At 46.9% G+C, this 17,524-nt stretch overlaps 2 protein-coding genes across 2 annotated transcripts; one reads left to right on the top strand and one right to left on the bottom strand.

The window, feature by feature from the left end:
• Window positions 1-1,063: 1,063 nt before the first annotated feature.
• LOC135255963 (beta-crystallin A1-like) lies at window positions 1,064-5,660 on the bottom strand. Its single transcript, XM_064337808.1, has 6 exons — window positions 5,508-5,660; window positions 3,291-3,370; window positions 2,782-2,900; window positions 2,283-2,424; window positions 1,994-2,136; window positions 1,064-1,455 (listed from the first exon to the last, which is right to left on the bottom strand). Exons 2-6 carry the CDS (start codon window positions 3,363-3,365, stop codon window positions 1,308-1,310), a joined length of 627 nt encoding a protein of 208 aa, XP_064193878.1. The 5' UTR covers window positions 3,366-3,370; window positions 5,508-5,660; the 3' UTR covers window positions 1,064-1,307.
• Window positions 5,661-9,099: 3,439 nt separating this feature from the next.
• Window positions 9,100-15,497, top strand: LOC135255962 (beta-crystallin B1-like). The gene is made up of 6 exons (XM_064337807.1): window positions 9,100-9,202; window positions 11,143-11,246; window positions 12,034-12,152; window positions 13,196-13,328; window positions 13,659-13,801; window positions 14,603-15,497. Exons 2-6 carry the CDS (start codon window positions 11,148-11,150, stop codon window positions 14,772-14,774), a joined length of 666 nt encoding a protein of 221 aa, XP_064193877.1. The 5' UTR covers window positions 9,100-9,202; window positions 11,143-11,147; the 3' UTR covers window positions 14,775-15,497.
• The last annotated feature ends 2,027 nt before the right edge of the window (window positions 15,498-17,524 follow it).

Here is a 17,524-nt window from a genome sequence, read left to right as displayed (position 1 = left end):
GTCATTGTCTTGTGGGGTTATGGATCTTTGCCCTAAATGCAGATCTCTTTCGGCTGAAGCTTCGCGTTGGCTCGCCTGTGTTTGGCTCCATCCGTCTGGCGCTTCCCAGCCCCTCCTGATGAAAACAGCATTTTTCTGCGACTTATTATTATTATTATAGCATGATACTGCCAACACTTGTTGTCCGAACTGTTCCTGGAATCAGGTGTGCGTTTCAACACCTGAACTTGCAGGTTTTTTTTCCCCCTCAAAGCCCCGCAGTATTGTTTTATTGCTGTTCTTGGGTGAGCCACCAGATGGCGACAGCAGCCTGAAATTGGCTGTTAATGGCGCTCTCAGTCCTCTTGGATGGCGTTCCAGAGCCGGTTGTCTCAGGCTTACCGGAAGTGTTTTATGGCTCATTACATTGTTCATTGTTTTTAATGTTTTGAGAGGGAGAGCACAAAATATTATGTGATCTGATCAGCCCACGGGAGCCTGGCACTGGCACAGGTGGCTGTTAAAAACTAACCAGACAGCTGACTCTGAAACAGGGGTGTCCAATCTTATCGGAAATGGGCTGGTGTGGGTGCAGGTTTTTGTTTTAACTCAACACGAAGACACCTGATTGATTCTGCTTGTTGTGATTGAAGACCATGATTAGTCCTTTGGTTTTACTGGGTGTGATAGTGCTCGGCTAAACAAAAACCTGCACCCACTCCGGCCGTTTTCCCATAAGACTGGACAACCCTGCTCTAACCCATACACCCCTCCCCGGTCATGGCTGGGGGTTTGATTCCCCTCCATGACGTGTCAGAGCTGTGATCCCGTCTCTGTGTGTGGCCCTCTGCTGCCCCTGCTGGGTAAAGTGAGTAAACGCACGAGGAGGGTCGGCTGTGCGTTCATAAGAAAGCTGAGGAATTATTACAGTACATTTACGGGCCAGACCAGCACTGTTCTCTTCAGTCTAGGGGGACAACACACACATGCAAGCACTCACACGCGCACACACACACACACACACACACACACAAGCACTCACACACACACGCACACCCACTCAATAAGAGCACAGGTGCAGGGCTTTGAGGTGAGCATTATTTTATTAGTCACTGGCTCCATTCTGCTCCTACACTGGGAGGCGGCTATTCTCAGAATATTCTAGAAGAGTCGGCCAGGTACAGGGGCCGGGGGGTGGGGGGGTGTGGATGTGCCTCAATTTTATTATAGTCTTCAGCGTGTCAGTATTCCTCTGCTCTTCTGTGCATGTGTGTTTGTGCTGTGTGTGTGTGTGTGTGTGTGTGTGTGTGTGTGAGCAGTCCCCTGTCTCAGTGCTGGATCCTGCGGATGGACTGGATTTGGGGGGTCTGGCAGTGGGATCCCCAGTTCCTCCAGTGCTGGTAGTCTCCACTGTGCCTCTCACACTCCATGATGTACTGCTGGCCTCTGTAGCCGGGGTACTGATAGCACACGAACCTGGGGGGGGCAGGGGGTGGGGGGGGCAGAGAGATAAAGTGGTAAAAGTAGAGAGGAGAGGTTAGATGAGAGGGGGAGAGAGCGAGGGAGGGGAGAGGTGTAAATTGCCCACCTACACTGTAAGCTCTAAGCAGGAGTTTTAAAATAGCCCAATGGGCCTGATAAGGTTGTGCATACCATGCATTATGAAAGTTAGCAGAAAAAGTTACAGTAAGGGAGGATTGTAATAAAGGTGTGTAACAATAGGGGTGTGTAACAGTAAGACTGTGTAACAGTAAGGTTGTGTTACAGTAAGGTTGTGTAACAGTAAGGTTGTGTAGCAGTAAGACTGTGACAGTAAAGTAGTGTAGCAGTAAGGTGTGTACAGTAAAACTGTGACAGTAAAGTAGTGTAGCAGTAAGGCTGTGACAGTAAAGTAGTGTAGCAGTAAGGTTGTGTAGCAGTAAGACTGTGACAGTGCTGGGTTACTCACGCTCCACACTGCACACAGTGCTGGGTTACTCACGCTCCACACTGCACACAGTGCTGGGTTACTCACGCTCCACACTGCACATGCATGGATCCCACTTCGTTGTTGCACCAGCCCATGGCCTGCAGGGAGGGGTAGTCATCACACAGCTCCACACTGCGACCCAGGAAGTTCTCCTTCTCAAAGATCATCATACGACTGCTCTGGTGAGACTGCCATCAGAGAGAGGCTGTGAGGAATACTGTCTCTCACACACACACACACAAACACTCATACACACACACACACACACACACACACACACACTCACATACACACGCACACACACATACAAACACTCTCTCACACACACACTCACAGCGCAGTAGATGGGGCGGAATGACATCATCCTCTCCACATGGTAGGACAGGTTTCCACTGTAGGCGTCCCAGTGGGGGTACTCCCCCCTCTCCAGCACAAACTGCTGCCCCTGGAAGTCATGGTGCTCGAAGCCCACCCACCTGCTCAGACAGGAGAGCGCAGAGACAGCCCTGCTCAGACACTCTGGGATTCCAAAATGGCTCCCCCTCCTTTACCAAAAATGACCACACGCTGCTCAGACACATTCAGAGAGACCCACAGGCTGCTCAGGCACATTCAGAGAGACCCACAGGCTGCTCAGGCACATTCAGAGAGACCCACAGGCTGCTCAGGCACATTCAGAGAGACCCACAGGCTGCTCAGGCACATTCAGAGAGACCCACAGGCTGCTCAGACACATTCAGAGAGACCCACAGGCTGCTCAGACACATTCAGAGAGACCCACACGCTGCTCAGGCACATTCAGAGAGACCCACAGGCTGCTCAGAGGTACTCACGCTCCACTCTCCACTCTGACGGAGCGGATGTTGTCGAAGCCGCAGTCCTGGATATTACAGCACTCTGCTGTGAACTCCTGACACCTGCCCTGGAAGTGTTCCTGCTCGAACACGGTCATCTGCAGGAGAGACCAGCACTGAGCACTGTGTGTGTGTGTGTGTGTGTGTGTGTGTGTGTGTGTGTGTGTGTGAGAGAGAGTGTGTGTGTGTGTGTGTGTGCGCTCGAACACGGTCATCTGCAGTGTGTGTGTGTGTGTGTGTGAGTGAGTGAGAGAGAGAGAGTATGTGTATGTGTGAGAGTGTGTGTCTGTGTGTGTGTGTGTGTGTGTGTGAGAGAGAGAGAAAGAGTGTCTGTGTGTGTGTGTGTGAGTGAGAGAGAGTGTGTGTGTGGCATACTATGCACTTAAAGCCATGCTATACATTTAAAGACCTGTTACGCTCTTAACCTAAACTGGTTCAGTGGAGCATGCAGCTGCCAAAATGGACAGCACTGTTTCAGGTGAGGTTACCTTAAAGAAAGGGGCCATGCCCATCCCAGTCATCATCATGGGCGGAGCCATGTGAGCCTTCGTCACCCTCTGCATTTTACCTGGGGGAGAGGGGGGAGTCAGACACACTGCATGCAGTAACGGGCCAATCAGCGAGCGCGATAAAGACCATGTGACTGAGGGCATTCCTGAGGGGGGGGGGGCTCATTTATGGAGTTCCTGCCAGGCGTGTTTCTGCTGGTTACTCTGACGGAATGAGGTCATTTCCTGTATTGTTCTGTGTTTCTCAACCCCAGTCCTGGTCTCACTGTGTGCGCTGGTTTTTGTTCCAACCACAGCAACAAGCTCTGTAATGATATGAGCTGACGAGTGTTCTTAATTTGACACTAATTGTTCTAAATTAGATTTGTTACATCTATTGAAGGATAGTTTACCCTCTTAAAGCCATGTTATGCAAGAAATAGCTAAAAAATAAATGTCCCTATTCATATCCCAGGAATTTGAACAAGTCAGACTAACTTTACTGTGCTGTATGTGCGATTCAGCAAATAACTCTAAACTGAAAGAGGTTCCATGTTAAATGTTATGAATTGCAAACTGACAGGTGAAGTCAGCTGGGTCCCCTTTGCTGAGGGTCTGGAAACCAGAAACCATCTGTCTGAAAGAAACGGAGTTTACTTACAGCAAAAGGCCAAACCTCCATTAAGCAAGTTTAACTACACAATTATGCTAGAACTTGCTCTAACTATGCTAGAACCCGATTCAAAGCCCTGACCCTTGCCTACACTGCCGCCAACAGGACAGCCCCCATCTACTTGCAGGACATGACTCAATTCTATGTGCCTGCTCGACCACTCCGCTCTGCAGCAGCAGGGCGTCTGAACCCTCCCACCCGCCCAAAGGGATCACAGAGCCCCACCCTAGCTCCCAGTGGTGGAACGAACTCCCGTCCTCTCCGAACCTCCCCCCACTATCCATCTTCGCGTGGCCTGAAGACTCATCTTTCAGACTATACCTAGAATAACCACCACCATGCTGTGTATATATATATATATATATATATACATATTAAAAAAAAAAAAAAAAAAAAAAAACCTTTTTCCTTGTCATTGTTACATGTTGCCCCATCCCTGCACTTCTTGGTAAATTGTATTTGTCCTAATACTCTAGCTTAATCTTCTGCCTAGTTTGGCTTTGCAGATGTTAGACCAGGATAGTGTTCATTGTTCTCAGCTAGAAATAGCTGTACAAAATAAGTAATTGTACCTTACTGAACCCGTGTTCAGCAGTTGTCTACGATCATGAAAATGCACTTCTTGTACGTCGCTTTGGATAAAAGCGTCTGCCAAATGAATGTAATGTAATGTAATGTAACTTTTAAACGAACTTAATTGATCATAAGATTGGCTTTGACAAAAACCAGCCTACACAGCGGGTCCCCAGGACCAGGGCTGAGAAACACTGGCATAGATCACATGTTCACATCGATACGACCACAATGACACATCAAATAAATAAATAAACGGACACAAGAGCAGCGGCCTTCAGCTGCCATTCATTAGCGCAGTAACTAATGCAGATAAAATGGCGGATTGTGGATTATCGGGTCGGTTGCGTGATTAAGAGGAGAAGCTGGTCTGAAAACCAGGAACGGATCCCGCTCCCTGGAGCCGGGGTCCTCTGCCCCGCACCCGGTTTAAGGCGGCTGATCTGATTGGTCACAGCCTCCAAAATTCTGAGCTCCACCCCACATCCTTTCTAGAAGTACACCCACAGGTGATAACAAGCTGCCCGAATCAGTGCATCCACCACCCCTATATAATAATAATAATAATTATAATTATAATAAATGCAGACATATTAAATTATATTTCATTATAAAAATATCTTGTTTTATACATCTACTTGTCATCTCTTCAGTCAAATTGATTTCATATTAACCATTATCTTAATAATCCAATGATCAAATCGCTTCGTTATACAAAGTAATATGTATGAATGTGTGTATAATTCAAAATAATGTCTTTATAATGAAATAGCAAATTTTGTATATTTATTATATTTGTGCCTCACATCTTCATATAGGCAAAAATGTATCAATAAATGTTTCAAATGGTTTTTTTTTTTTTTTGGTTTTTTTTAAATGTGGCAATAATGAGCATAAAACGTGTTGCCACAATAATTACACGATTATTATGAACTGTTCCCGTTACTTTCACCACCGAATCAGCGCCTTACCTAAATCGTCCCTTGTGCTGGAGCTCGCGAGTGGTACGCGCCTTCCCTGTTTTGCGTAGAGCTTTGTGGGAATCTGGCTCTCCTGTTTTATACCGGACGCCGTTGCGTTCGCGTGCGTATGCTGTGCTTATTGTGCGGTTGTGTGTGTGCGTGTTTGTAGGTTTCTGTGTGTAAAACACGAGTGACGTCTCCCTTTCTTTTCGGACTTCTGTTATTTTCCCAATGGAATCGGGTCTGCCGACTCAGCAGATGATATAGTGTGGCCTCGCGAGCGTTATAAGCCCTTCCAATGCCCCAAAACTGAAGGCAGCGCACGAGTGCGTTTGTGGTGAATGGGAGTCGCACAATAGGCTAAGTCCGCATATTCCTGCTTGTCAGCACTGTCAGTCATACAGAGTACAAAGACCTGGCCATAATGGGGGAATGGGCGCGTGAGTGTGTGTATATGGGTTGAGAGAAAATATGAAACTTGAATGAGAATATTTCATTTTGGATAAATACTGGAACACTTTTGTCAGCCTGTAATGCATTAACTTGTATCTTCCATTGACTGCTGTTGATATGTTCTCGGGCTGGTGGCATCTCAATAGGATCCCTATTTGGTAGAACAAGATTACATGTAAAATTAATTTCAACATGTATTTTGTTGTCATGCGATACTGGGAGATTGTGTGTGTGTGTGTGCGTACATGCATACAGTATATGTATTTGTATATGCATTATTATTATTATTATTATTATTATCAGTAGTAGTAGTAATAATAGTAATAGCCTTAGTAGTAGTATTCTTATCTTCACTGTTTACAGTAATACTGCTGCATCAAAAAATCATTTGCTTTATTCATGTTGTGTTGAGGGCGGCACTGTCGCCTCACAGCAGTTGGAATGAACAGTACACGCATAAATGTGCCGTCCGGTTGTATGCGGTCTGGCTGATGTGGAGGGCCTCTGTGTTCACACATGAGAAACTGCTGTCCAACATGTAACTAACGTAAAAAATTGGTGAAAATAGATGCTTCATTTAAATTGTCAGTAATCTGTTGGAACTTTCCTGGTGTCTAAACAGTTGAAGTATTTCAAAGTGAAGTATATGCCTGCTGTACTGTGATAATGTTTGATTGCACCAAAGTCTTATGGAGTATGTTGGCTCCATAACAATAAAAAAAGTTTTTATCATCTGTTCTATCAGATGAGGTTTATCAGAAATGTGTCCTCACTTCCCTTATAACCCCCCCCCCCCCAGTAAATGCACTGATTAAAGATTCTGTATTCACCTCCATAGCAATGGGAAACAACTGACAATCCCCCCCACCCCAATATAACAATAATAACAACAATAATAATTGAGATAGACAGAGCTGATTATCTGCTCAATCTGCCACTAAACCAGAAACCTCCTGACCTCGCCCTGCTGCACCTCTTGAGAGGCCGTGGAAGGGGTGTGGCCAGTTCTGTAAGGGGTGTGGCCAGTGGAGGCCTGTGACAGAGCGGCGGAAACGGCGGTAGCTAGCGAGCGGATCTGCGTGTCAGGTGACTCTGCAGAGTGGCTCACCCGGCCCACTCGGATGAGGAAGTGCTGGAGTGGAGAGGGCTGAAGAGGGACCGTGCTCACGCCTGAGGCCCGGGAGAGAGCCCCATGCTCTCCAGTGCAGCAGAATTACAGCTCTCCACTCGATGAGCACTTGACACGCTGCTGAAATCTGCTCCCACCTGCTCCTGAGGGAGAGTGCCTCGGAGTGTGGCTCCTCCCCTCCCATCCTCACTTCCTGTTTTACACAGCTACTGCATTCCCACAGTTACACGTGTGTGTGTGTGCGCGTACTGATACATGTATGCACAGTGTGTGTGTACTGATACATGTATGCACAGTGTGTGTGTAGTGTGTGTGTGTATACTGACACATGTATGTGCAGGGTGTGTGTACTGATACATGTATGCACAGTGTGTGTGTAGTGTGTGTGTGTATACTGACACATGTATGTCCAGGGTGGGTGTAGTGATACATGTATGTGCAGTGTGTGTGTACTGATACATGTATGCACAGTGTGTGTGTAGTGTGTGTGTATACTGACACATGTAGCCAGTGGAGGCTGTACAGAGATACGCGGTAGTAGCGAGGTGTGTGGTACTGATAGCATGTATGCACAGTGTGTGTGGAGTGTGTGATACTGACACATGTATGTCCAGGTGGGTGTAGTGTCATGTTAGTGCAGGATTGTTACTGATAGATTGTAAAGGTGTGTGAAATGTACATCTCTGTACGAGTGTGGGTGTGGTTGTGTTTGTGTTGTTAGTGATACATTATGTACAGTGGTGTGTAGTGACATGTATGTACCAGGTGTGTGTGTATGATACATGTAGTGCAGTGTGTGTGTAGTGTGTGTTTGTGTGTTGCAGTGAACATGTATGTACAGGGCGTGTGTATGACACATGTAGTGCAGGTGTGTGTAGTGTGTTTGTGTGTGTGTGGTGATACATGTATATGCAGGGTGTGAGTAGTGATACATCTCTGTACAGGGTGGGTGTAGTGTGTGTTTGTGTGTGTGTAGTGATACATGTATGTACAGTGCGTGTGTAGTGACATGTATGTACAGGGTGTGTGTAGTGATACATGTATGTGCAGGGTGTGTGTAGTGTGTGTGTGTGTGTGCAGTGATACATGTATGTACAGGGCGTGTGTAGTGACACATGTATGTGCAGGGTGTGTGTAGTGTGTGTTTGTGTGCATGTGGTGATACATGTATATGCAGGGTGTGTGTACTGAGACATGTATGTACAGGGTGTGTGTAGTTTGTGTTTGTGTGTGTGTGTAGTGATGCATGTATTTCCAGGGTGTGTGTAGTGATACATGTATGTACAGGGCGTGTGTAGTGTGTGTTTGTGTGTGTGTAGTGATACATGTATGTGCAGGGTGTGTGTAGTGATACATGTATGTACAGGGCGTGTGTAGTGTGTGTTTGTGTGTGTGTAGTGATACATGTATGTGCAGGGTGTGTGTAGTGATACATGTATATACAGGGTGTGTGTAGTGTGTGTTTATGTGTGTGTGGTGATACATGTATGTACAGGGTGTGTGTAGTGATACATGTATATGCAGAGTGTGTGTAGTGTGTGTTTGTGTGTGTAGTGATACATGTATGTGCAGGGTGTGTGTAGTGATACATGTATGTCCAGGGTGGGTGTAGTGATACATGTATGTGCAGGGTGTGTGTAGTGTGTGTTTATGTGTGTGCAGTGATACATGTATGTGCAGGGTGTGTGTAGTGATACATGTATGTCCAGGGTGTGTGCAGTGATACATGTATGTGCAGGGTGTGTGTACTGTTCAGTAGCTGCTGGCTACTCTGGTTTCCCCCAGAACAATCTGCCTTCCCTTCTTCTTTCCTTGTCTTTTTCTCTCTTTAATTTCTTTCCTCTGCCTTATTTTCTCTCTCTCTCTTCCTCTTTCTCTCTCTGTCATCTTTCTCCCCCCTTTCTCACTCTCTCCCTCCCCCTCTCTCTCTTTCCCCCCTCTCTCTCAGTCTCTCTCTCTCTTTGATGATAATGAGTTTTCTATTCTGTGGTTTCTCTGAGCTCAGCAGGTTTGTTTCTGTGCTGCTAATCCTCTGTGGCAGTGTGTTGAGGTATAAAAGAGCCAAAACCAAATGCCAGGCTCACAGTCCTCAAGAGAGACCGCACATCTACCACACACAGAGGTAAGAGAGGGAGAAAGAGAGACCACACATCTACCACACACACAGGGGTAAGACAGGGAGAAAGAGAGAGCACAGATCTACCCCACACACAGAGGTAAGAGAGGGAGAAAGAGAGAGCACACATCTACCACACACACAGAGGTAAGAGAGGGAGAAAGAGAGAGCACACATCTACCCCACACACAGAGGTAAGAGAGGGAGAAAGATAGAGCACACATCTAACCCACACACAGGTTAGAGAGGAGAGGGGGAAAGAGACAGACAGTCTACACCAGCTAGACTTTGCTTCCCCCAGAGTGCTGTGTGTGTGGGTGTGGCAGGATAGGGTGAGTGTGGTGTTTAAAGGATAAATTAATTACAGAGATGTGTGAAGGATTTAGAGGATGTTAATTACAGAGATGTGTGAAGGATGTAGAGGATGTTTTATCCAGGGGTGTAAAATGAGCTTGGTGTGCTGTGCTATCAGCATGTTCTGTCACCGTCCTCCATCTCTCTCTCTCTCTGCTCTCCCCCTTTCCATCTCTCTCTCTCTGCTCTCCCCCTTTCCATCTCTCTCTCTCTACTCTCCTCCTCTCCATCTTTCTCTCTATGCTCTCCTCCTCTCCACCTCTCTCTCTCTCTGCTCTCCCCCTTTCCATCTCTCTCTCTCTACTCTCCTCCTCTCCATCTTTCTCTCTCTGCTCTCCCCCTTTCCATCTCTCTCTCTCTACTCTCCTCCTCTCCATCTTTATCTCTATGCTCTCCTCCTCTCCATCTCTCTCTCTCTCTCTGCTCTCCCCCTTTCCCTCTCTCTCTCTGCTCTCCCTCCTTATCTCTCTCTCTCTCTCCCTTGCATCTCTCCTCCATCTCCTCTCTCCATCTTTTCTCTCTCTCCCCTTCCATCTCTCTCTTTCTGCTCTTCCCCCTTTCCATCTATCTCTCCCAGTTGCTTTCTGGTATAATGTATCTGTACATCACAAACCTTTAATACACAATCAGCCTGCTGGGTAATTTCTACTGTTTAGGCCCCATAGTTGTGGTATCAGTTAAGGCTCTGTTCCAGTCTGTGGATGGGCCCCATGGTCTGGTTCGTTAAGGCCGTTCAGTTGGATGGGCCCCATGGTCTGGTATCAGTTAAGGCTCTGTTCCAGTGTGTGGATGGGCCCCATGGTCTGGTATCTGTTAAGGCTCTGTTCCAGTATGTGGATGGGCCCCATGGTCTGGTATCTGTTAAGGTTCTGTTCCAGTGTGTGGATGGGCCCCATGGTCTGGTATCTGTTAAGGCTCTGTTCCAGTGTGTGGATGGGCCCCATGGTCTGGTATCAGTTAAGGCTCTGTTCCAGTGTGTGGATGGGCCCCATGTGTTCTGTATCTTGCTTACAGGTCTCTGTTGCCGAAGTGTGTGATTGGGCCCCATGGTCTGGTATCTGTTAAGGCTCTGTTCCAGTATGTGGATGGGCCCCATGGTCTGTGCCATTGCTGACTGCGACCAGCCGCCCAACAGGGCGATGTGATTGGCTCTCACATTGCCTCATTGTGCACCAGCACCTTCCATTGATTGATCAGGCGCCTGCGTGTTCAGCTCTTGAGCGGCACAGGAGATGCCTTTCCCTGACAGGAAGCGGCAGCTGACATCACACACAGCTGAGAGTGCATGCTTGTTTTCTGAACCAATCATGGCTACAACAAGTAGCTTGTGCGTGATTGGGCATTACAGATTTTGAAAAAGAAGGAATAGTTTTAAAGAACAAGGCAAATGCAAACATTGTAGAAGCACGAGATGCTGATTATATATAGTATCTATGCATATATCTTCTTTAAATATATTATATGTTATTTTTTGCCAATGTGTTCAATGTAAATTTCCATAACTCCTCCCTGTTTGCTTCTCTCCTTCCCCCTCTCTCTGGCACTTGATCCCTCCCTCCCTCCCTCCATCCCTCCCTCCCTCCTTTCTTCAGCCATCATGTCTGCAGGTGGAGAGAAGTCCTCTAAGCCCTGTGCTCAGCCGGACGGTAAGGCTGCTCAGGGCAAGAAGTCTGAGATGGGCATGATGTCCTACAAGGTACGGATGCACCCCAAAATCCACCTCTCCCCAAAACCAGCCTCTCCCCCAAAACCAGCTTCACCCCAAAACCCACTTCACCACAAAAAAACCGCCTTCACCCCAAAACCCGCTTCACTCCAAAACCCGCCTCATCCCAAAACCACCTCTCCCCAAACCTTGCCTCTCCTTGAAACAGACTCATCCCAAAAACAACTTCACAGGTACTTCTTAACACTTAATGTAAAATGGACTCTAAAGCAGTAATATATGCTACAACCTACACTCTCTTAAAAGGTCAGAATATTTACCACTAACCTTCATCAACATTCCTCTATTACAGTTAATTTCTTAATTTGACAGTACATCCTTCAATTAAATTTTCATGATGAATTCTATTTTGTGGTGTTTTATTTTTTAATCCAACTTTCCTAAGCCATAATGTCTTACATAACTCATATAGACAGGCAACATATTACATGCGCTTGTTAAATATGAATTTACATACATGCATAATTACATTTTTTAATCAAGGACCTTCTGACTCATCTTGCTACATTATACGTATGCATTGTTATATGTATGCATATGCATTTTCTTGTACGTCGCTTTGGATGAAAGCGTCTGCTAAATAAATGTAATGTAATTGTCACATTCAACTTTTTTTTATCATTTTGTAAATTAATTGTGATGTCACTGTGGTTGCCATGGCTATGATCGGCAGGCAGGGCATTTGAAACAGAATGGCAGTTGACAGGAATCCGTGCCGATGGACAGCTGTTGACTGGGTGCCTTTTCTCGTCCTCAGATGTGCGTATTCGATCAGGAGAACTTCCAGGGCAGGTGTGTGGAGATCGGCGGGGAGTGCATGAACGTGTGCGACATGGGAATGGACAGAGTGCGCTCTCTGCGAGTCGAATGCGGCCCGTGAGTCTCAATCCCTCCTCCTCCTCCTCTTCCTCATGTGTGTGTGAGCATGTGTGTGTGTGTGTGAGTGAGCGTGTGTGTGGGTGTGTGTATGTGGGTGTGTGTGTGTGTGTGTATGTGTGTGAGTGAGCGTGTGTGTGGGTGTGTGTGTAAGTGTGCGTGTGCGTGTGTGTGTAGTGTGTGTGTATGTGTGTGTGTGTGTGTGTGTGTAGTGTGTGTGTATGTGTGTGTGTGTGGTGAGCGTGTGTGTGAGCGTGTGTGTGTGTGTGTGTGTGTGATGTGTGTGTGTGTGTGTGTGTGTTGTGTGTGTGTGTGTGAGCGGTGTGTGTGAGTGTAGTGTGTGTGTGGTGTGTGTGTGTAGTGTGGGTTGTGTGTGTGTGTGTAGTGTGTGTGGTGTGTGTGTGTATGTGTGTGTGTGTGTAGTGTGTGTGTGTGTGTGTGTAGTGTGTGTGTGAGTGTGTGTGTGGTGTGTGTGTAGTGTGTGTGGTAGGTGTTGTGTGTGTGTGTGTGTGTGTATGTGTGGTGGTGTATGTTGTAGTGGGGTGTGTGTGTGTGTGTGTGTGTATGTTGTAGGTGTTGGTGTGTGTGTGTTGTGTGTGTGTGTGTGTGTGTGTGTGTGTGTGTGTGTGTGTATGTTGTGTAGTGTGTGTAGTTGTAGTGTATGTGTGTGTGTGTGTGATGTTGTGTATGTGTGTGTTGTGTGTGTGTGTGTGTGTGTGTAGTGTGTGTGTGGTAGTGTTGTGTGGTGTGTAGTGTTGGTGTGTGTGTGTGTGTGTGTTGTTTTGTGAGTGTGTGTGTGTGTGTGTGTGTGTAGTGTGTGTGGTGTGTGTGTGTGTGTGTGTATGTATGTGTAGTGTGTGTGTGTAGTGTGTGTGGTGTGTATGTGTGTGTGTGTGTGTGTGTGTGTGTGTGTGTGGTAGTGTGTGTGTTGTGTGTGGTGGTGTGTGTGTGTTGTGTGTAGTGTGTGTGTGTAGTGAGTAGGTGTGTGTGTTGTGTGTGTTTGATCGTGTCTGTGTTAGGTGTATTGTGTACCTGTGCCTCAGGTTTGTGGGCTATGAGCAAATGAACCTCTGTGGGGAGATGTACATCCTGGAGAAGGGAGAGTACCCTCGCTGGGACTCCTGGAGCAACTGCCACAGGAACGACTTCCTGCTGTCCTTCCGGCCCGTCAGGATGGTAATGAGAATCAGCGCAGATCATGAGCACTCACAGATGCATAATGCAGAAAAATAACAGAGTGAAGGGAAACATTCACAAGACATCAAGCACAAAAACTTCAAAAAATAATATAAGTAAGAAGTACATACGTTACATTAACAGGTGGTCTGTTGGTCCCTTTATTGATAGCATTAGCAGTTTTTCGTTCATCATCATCCCCCCCATCTCTCTCCCTCTCTCTCTCTCACACTCTCCCTCTCTCTCTCTCTCTCCCTCTATCTCTCTCTTGCTCTCTCACACTCTCCCTCTCTCACTCTCCCTCCCTCCCTCTCTCTCTCTCTCTCTCAGGACCCTGAGAAGCATAAGATCTGCCTGTATGAGGTTGGTGAATTTAAGGGGCGTAAGATGGAGATTGTGGACGATGACGTTCCTAGCCTGTTCTCCTACGGCTTCACCGACAGAGTGGGCAGCATCATCGTGAGCTGTGGAACGTGAGTAACGCTCTCAGCCCAAAATTCCAGCTCAAAAACATCCTAATCACCCGTACACACTGACGAACACCCTCGCTCCCCCAAATACCTCATAAGGACCGATTAACGCTGTGAAACCCTGCCCCCGAGCCCATACCCCTCTCACTCTTCATAGTTTTTCTCTGAAGTTCTTTCTGTAACATTTGCTGGCAATATATCATTCTTGTTCTGTGCATTATGGTTTTATTTTGTAGGATTAAGTCAAATGTCAGAGTTGTAATCAAAATAAATGTGTGATTACACATTTCTCTAGTTTCCAGATAGGAGGCTGAGCACAAAGATGAGCATCAACATGTTTTTCACAATTACAAAAGTACATAACAATGCATAATGAGGAGAACAAGCCATTCAGCCCATCTAGAACATAAGAACATAAGAACACATAATGAGGAGAACAGGCCATTCAGCCCATCTAGAACATACAAACATATAACTGTCTGGGCTCTGTTTTGAATGTTCAAATGCCTGATGCAATGACAAAAAAAGCATATTATAATTATTAAATGGCACTCGATTAATTTGAAAGCTTAAAGTTAAATGGGTGTGGCCATAGCGATCCTGCTGCACATTTAATTTGCTCTGATGCCACATTTATGTAATAAAGACCTGCAGCAGTTACTGAGTGAATGTGCTCTATTCACACCACTGAGCCTTACGTACGAAGCTTGAAAAGTCATCTGGGTTTAAAAAAGAGAGTTCCTCATGGGAAGAGAGATATTCACAGCCCCCCCCCCCCCCTCTTCCCCCCCCCCCCCCCCACAGGTGGGTGGGGTACCAGTTCCCCGGTTACCGTGGCAGCCAGTACCTGCTGGAGAAGGGCGACTTCCGGCACTTTAACGAGTATGGCGCCCCCTGCCCGCAGTTCCAGTCCGTCAGGCGCGTGCGGGACATGCAGTGGCACCCGCACGGCTGCTACACCATGGCCAGCCAATGAAGGAGGAGCGAGAGGGAGGGGGCGGGACAGGGAGGCCAGGGGGCAGGGTTAAGGGATGGCAGAGGACAGCACTGTAACCCAGGGGTGGGGGGAATACAGAGGGGCGGAGCTTAGTGGATCACCTGGTATAGACCTTGCAGCCTGACCCCGCCCCCAGAGCCCTTGTTGTGATTTATTCTAAGGAGTGATTCAGAAGATTCAGAAGTGTGGAAGAACAAATAGCGCCCCTTGCCTGAAACTCAATGCAGTGCTGAACAGCCTGCAAGTGTTCAGAAAGCCCTAACTCCATCGGCCATAACATAGTCAAACGGCATAACGCATCATATAAATATTATTATTTAATATCATTTTAAATTAAAGGAAATTATGCTGAGTAGCAAGTCCCACTGAAATAAATGTAAAAAGAGGAGGGGCCTGGTCTACCTCTCCCTCTTTCCCTTCTCCTCATTCTCTCAGGTCTCCCTCCATTCTGCTTCTCTCCTTTCCTCCTCATCCCCATCTTGCTTCTTTCATTTTTCTCTCATTCTTTCCTCTGCAGTCCCATGCAGAACCAGAGAAAGATCTAGATGTTTCTCTGATGACTGTCAGGTTGGGCTGTAATATTGCATGGGGCGGGGGGGCGGGAGTTGGGTGGACTTTGCTCAGTGAAAACAAACAACAATAACAGCAAACCTGTAATCACAGTCCTGTCCCTTTCCAATAAAACATTTGATTTTACCCTAACCTGATTTGAGCTTGTTGTATTGATTTAAACATAACCACTAGGCATTACCCACTGATTTGAGATTTCTGTATTGATTTAAACATAACCACTGGGCATTACCCACTGATTTGAGATTTCTGTATTGATTTAAACATAACCGCAGGGTATAACCTTGCCTGCTATGTTGTTACAGCAGACTGCTCACCTCTCTACATGACTCCAATTACTTCAGATTGATGCAGGGAAAGGTTCCTATTCAGGCTGGCAGGGCTACTGGGAGCTGCATCCTCCTCTGCTCTGTCAGCCTGGGCAATTTCATTGGCTGGAATGAAAGGGACCGTGTGGCCAATCAGGAGCATTTGGTTTTGGGCTTTGAGTTACAAAATGTAACATTATGCCGAATTGCATTTTAACCAATCAGCATCGTGACTGTTTAGTAGGCTGCGAATCACAAGTATAGAATGAATACAGACCTCATACTCTCCTGTTTAGAAATGACATGTTTTTCCAAAAAGAAATTTTATATTTCAGTTTATAAATTGTAAAAAGTAAATGTGCATGTTTATGTTGTGTCTTGATGAATGTAAATGTCACGTGTTTGGTGTAGCACTGTTAAACATGCTCAGGTCCAGTGTTCACTGTAAGGATGCCGAAAAGTCGGTGTAATTTAAACAGTCACTTCTGCACTGGAGCTTGTCCTCAGTAAGCCACCACCAGGGGCAGCAGTGAGCACGCTGGTTCGCTGGCATGCCCAGGGTTTCAGTAGCGGATCCACACGCCACTTTTTGCTAGCGGCTGTAGATGTGGAGATTTGTGAGACAGTACAGCAGCATCATTCTGGAGTGGGTACTTGAGCATTTTCCTGAACAGGTTCTAGTGGGGGTTCTAGAGCGGGTTCTTGAGTGTGTTCTGAAGCAGGTTCTTGAGCAGATTCTGGAGCAGATTCTGGAGTGGTTTGTCGAGCAGGTTCTGGAACAAGTTCTTGTGGGGGTTCTGTAGTAGATTCCTGAACAGGCTCTTGTGGGGGTTCTGGAGCGGGTTCTAGTGGGTGCTCTGGAGCAGGTCCAGGAGTGGGTTCCTGAACAGGTTCTAGAGTGGGTTCTTGAGTGTGTTCTGAAGTAGGTTCTTGAGCAGGTTCTGGAGCATATTCTGGAGTGGTTTGTCGAGCAGGTTCTGGAACGGGTTCTTGTGGGGGTTCTGGAGCGGGTTCTAGTGGGTGTTCTGGAGCAGGTCCAGGAGTGGGTTCCTGAACAGGTTCTAGAGTGGGCTCTGGAGTGGGTTCTGACAGAGCAGTGAGGCAGAGAAGCACCAGGGCCTGATTCAGGTTGGGTCCTGAGTGGGCAGTGAGTGAGTGCTCTTTGGCAGTGGTGAGTGAAGTCAGCTGCTTGTGTCTAAAAAGGTTGGAACTGCCAGCTGGAAAAAGAACAGCCAGCTACTCTGGATCACTGTAACTCAAACCTCTCCTCTCCTTTATCTCCTCTCCCATTCCCTCTCTCCAATTCCCCCTCTTCCATTCCCTCTCTCCCATTCCCCCGCTCCTGTCCCCTTTCCCATTCCCCCTCTCCCAGAGGGAATCAAAGAACTTCCTCAGACTGTCACAGATATGCACACACACACACACACACTCTCACACAGACGCACACAACCTCATATACCATGTTCTCATACACACACACATACACTCCCCTTAACCTGTCTTTAGAATGTGTCACACATGCGCACACACACACACACTCTCACATACGCACACACATGCACACACACATACACTCCCTTTAACCTGTGTTTAGAATGTATCACACACGCATGTTTAGTTGTTACTGTTCTATAAAAGGGTGTCTTCCGTCTGATGAATCTGCGCTCACACTTTTTTAAAAGGAATGAGTGGGTGTGCTCATTTTTTCCAGAGAGGGAAGGGATGCCTTGTATGGTCTTACATACGTACAGGAGCACCAATCGGAGAGGGAGGAGGCAAAGCAGTGAGGGGCGGGGCCAAAAGCACCCCTGAATGGAAAAGATATTGAAGAAAAATAACCAAGCGTTTTAG

This window comes from Anguilla rostrata, chromosome 5, assembly GCF_018555375.3.
Source record: "Anguilla rostrata isolate EN2019 chromosome 5, ASM1855537v3, whole genome shotgun sequence".
In the NCBI taxonomy this organism is placed as follows: Eukaryota; Metazoa; Chordata; class Actinopteri; order Anguilliformes; family Anguillidae; genus Anguilla; species Anguilla rostrata.
Note: the sequence above shows the minus strand (reverse complement) of the source record. Positions and strands in the feature narration are given on the sequence as shown.

Coding starts and splice junctions, on each gene's coding strand:
- LOC135255962 (XM_064337807.1), top strand. CDS start 11,148: ATGTCTGCAGGTGGAGAGAAGTCCTCTAAGCCCTGTGCTCAGCCGGAC. Junction 13,329..13,658: donor CCTTCCGGCCCGTCAGGATG/GTAATGAGAATC, acceptor TCTCTCTCTCAG/GACCCTGAGAAGCATAAGAT. Junction 13,802..14,602: donor ATCATCGTGAGCTGTGGAAC/GTGAGTAACGCT, acceptor CCCCCCCCACAG/GTGGGTGGGGTACCAGTTCC.
- LOC135255963 (XM_064337808.1), bottom strand. CDS start 3,365: ATGCAGAGGGTGACGAAGGCTCACATGGCTCCGCCCATGATGATGACT. Junction 2,901..3,290: donor GCATGGCCCCTTTCTTTAAG/GTAACCTCACCT, acceptor TCTCTCCTGCAG/ATGACCGTGTTCGAGCAGGA. Junction 2,425..2,781: donor GTCAGAGTGGAGAGTGGAGC/GTGAGTACCTCT, acceptor CTGTCTGAGCAG/GTGGGTGGGCTTCGAGCACC.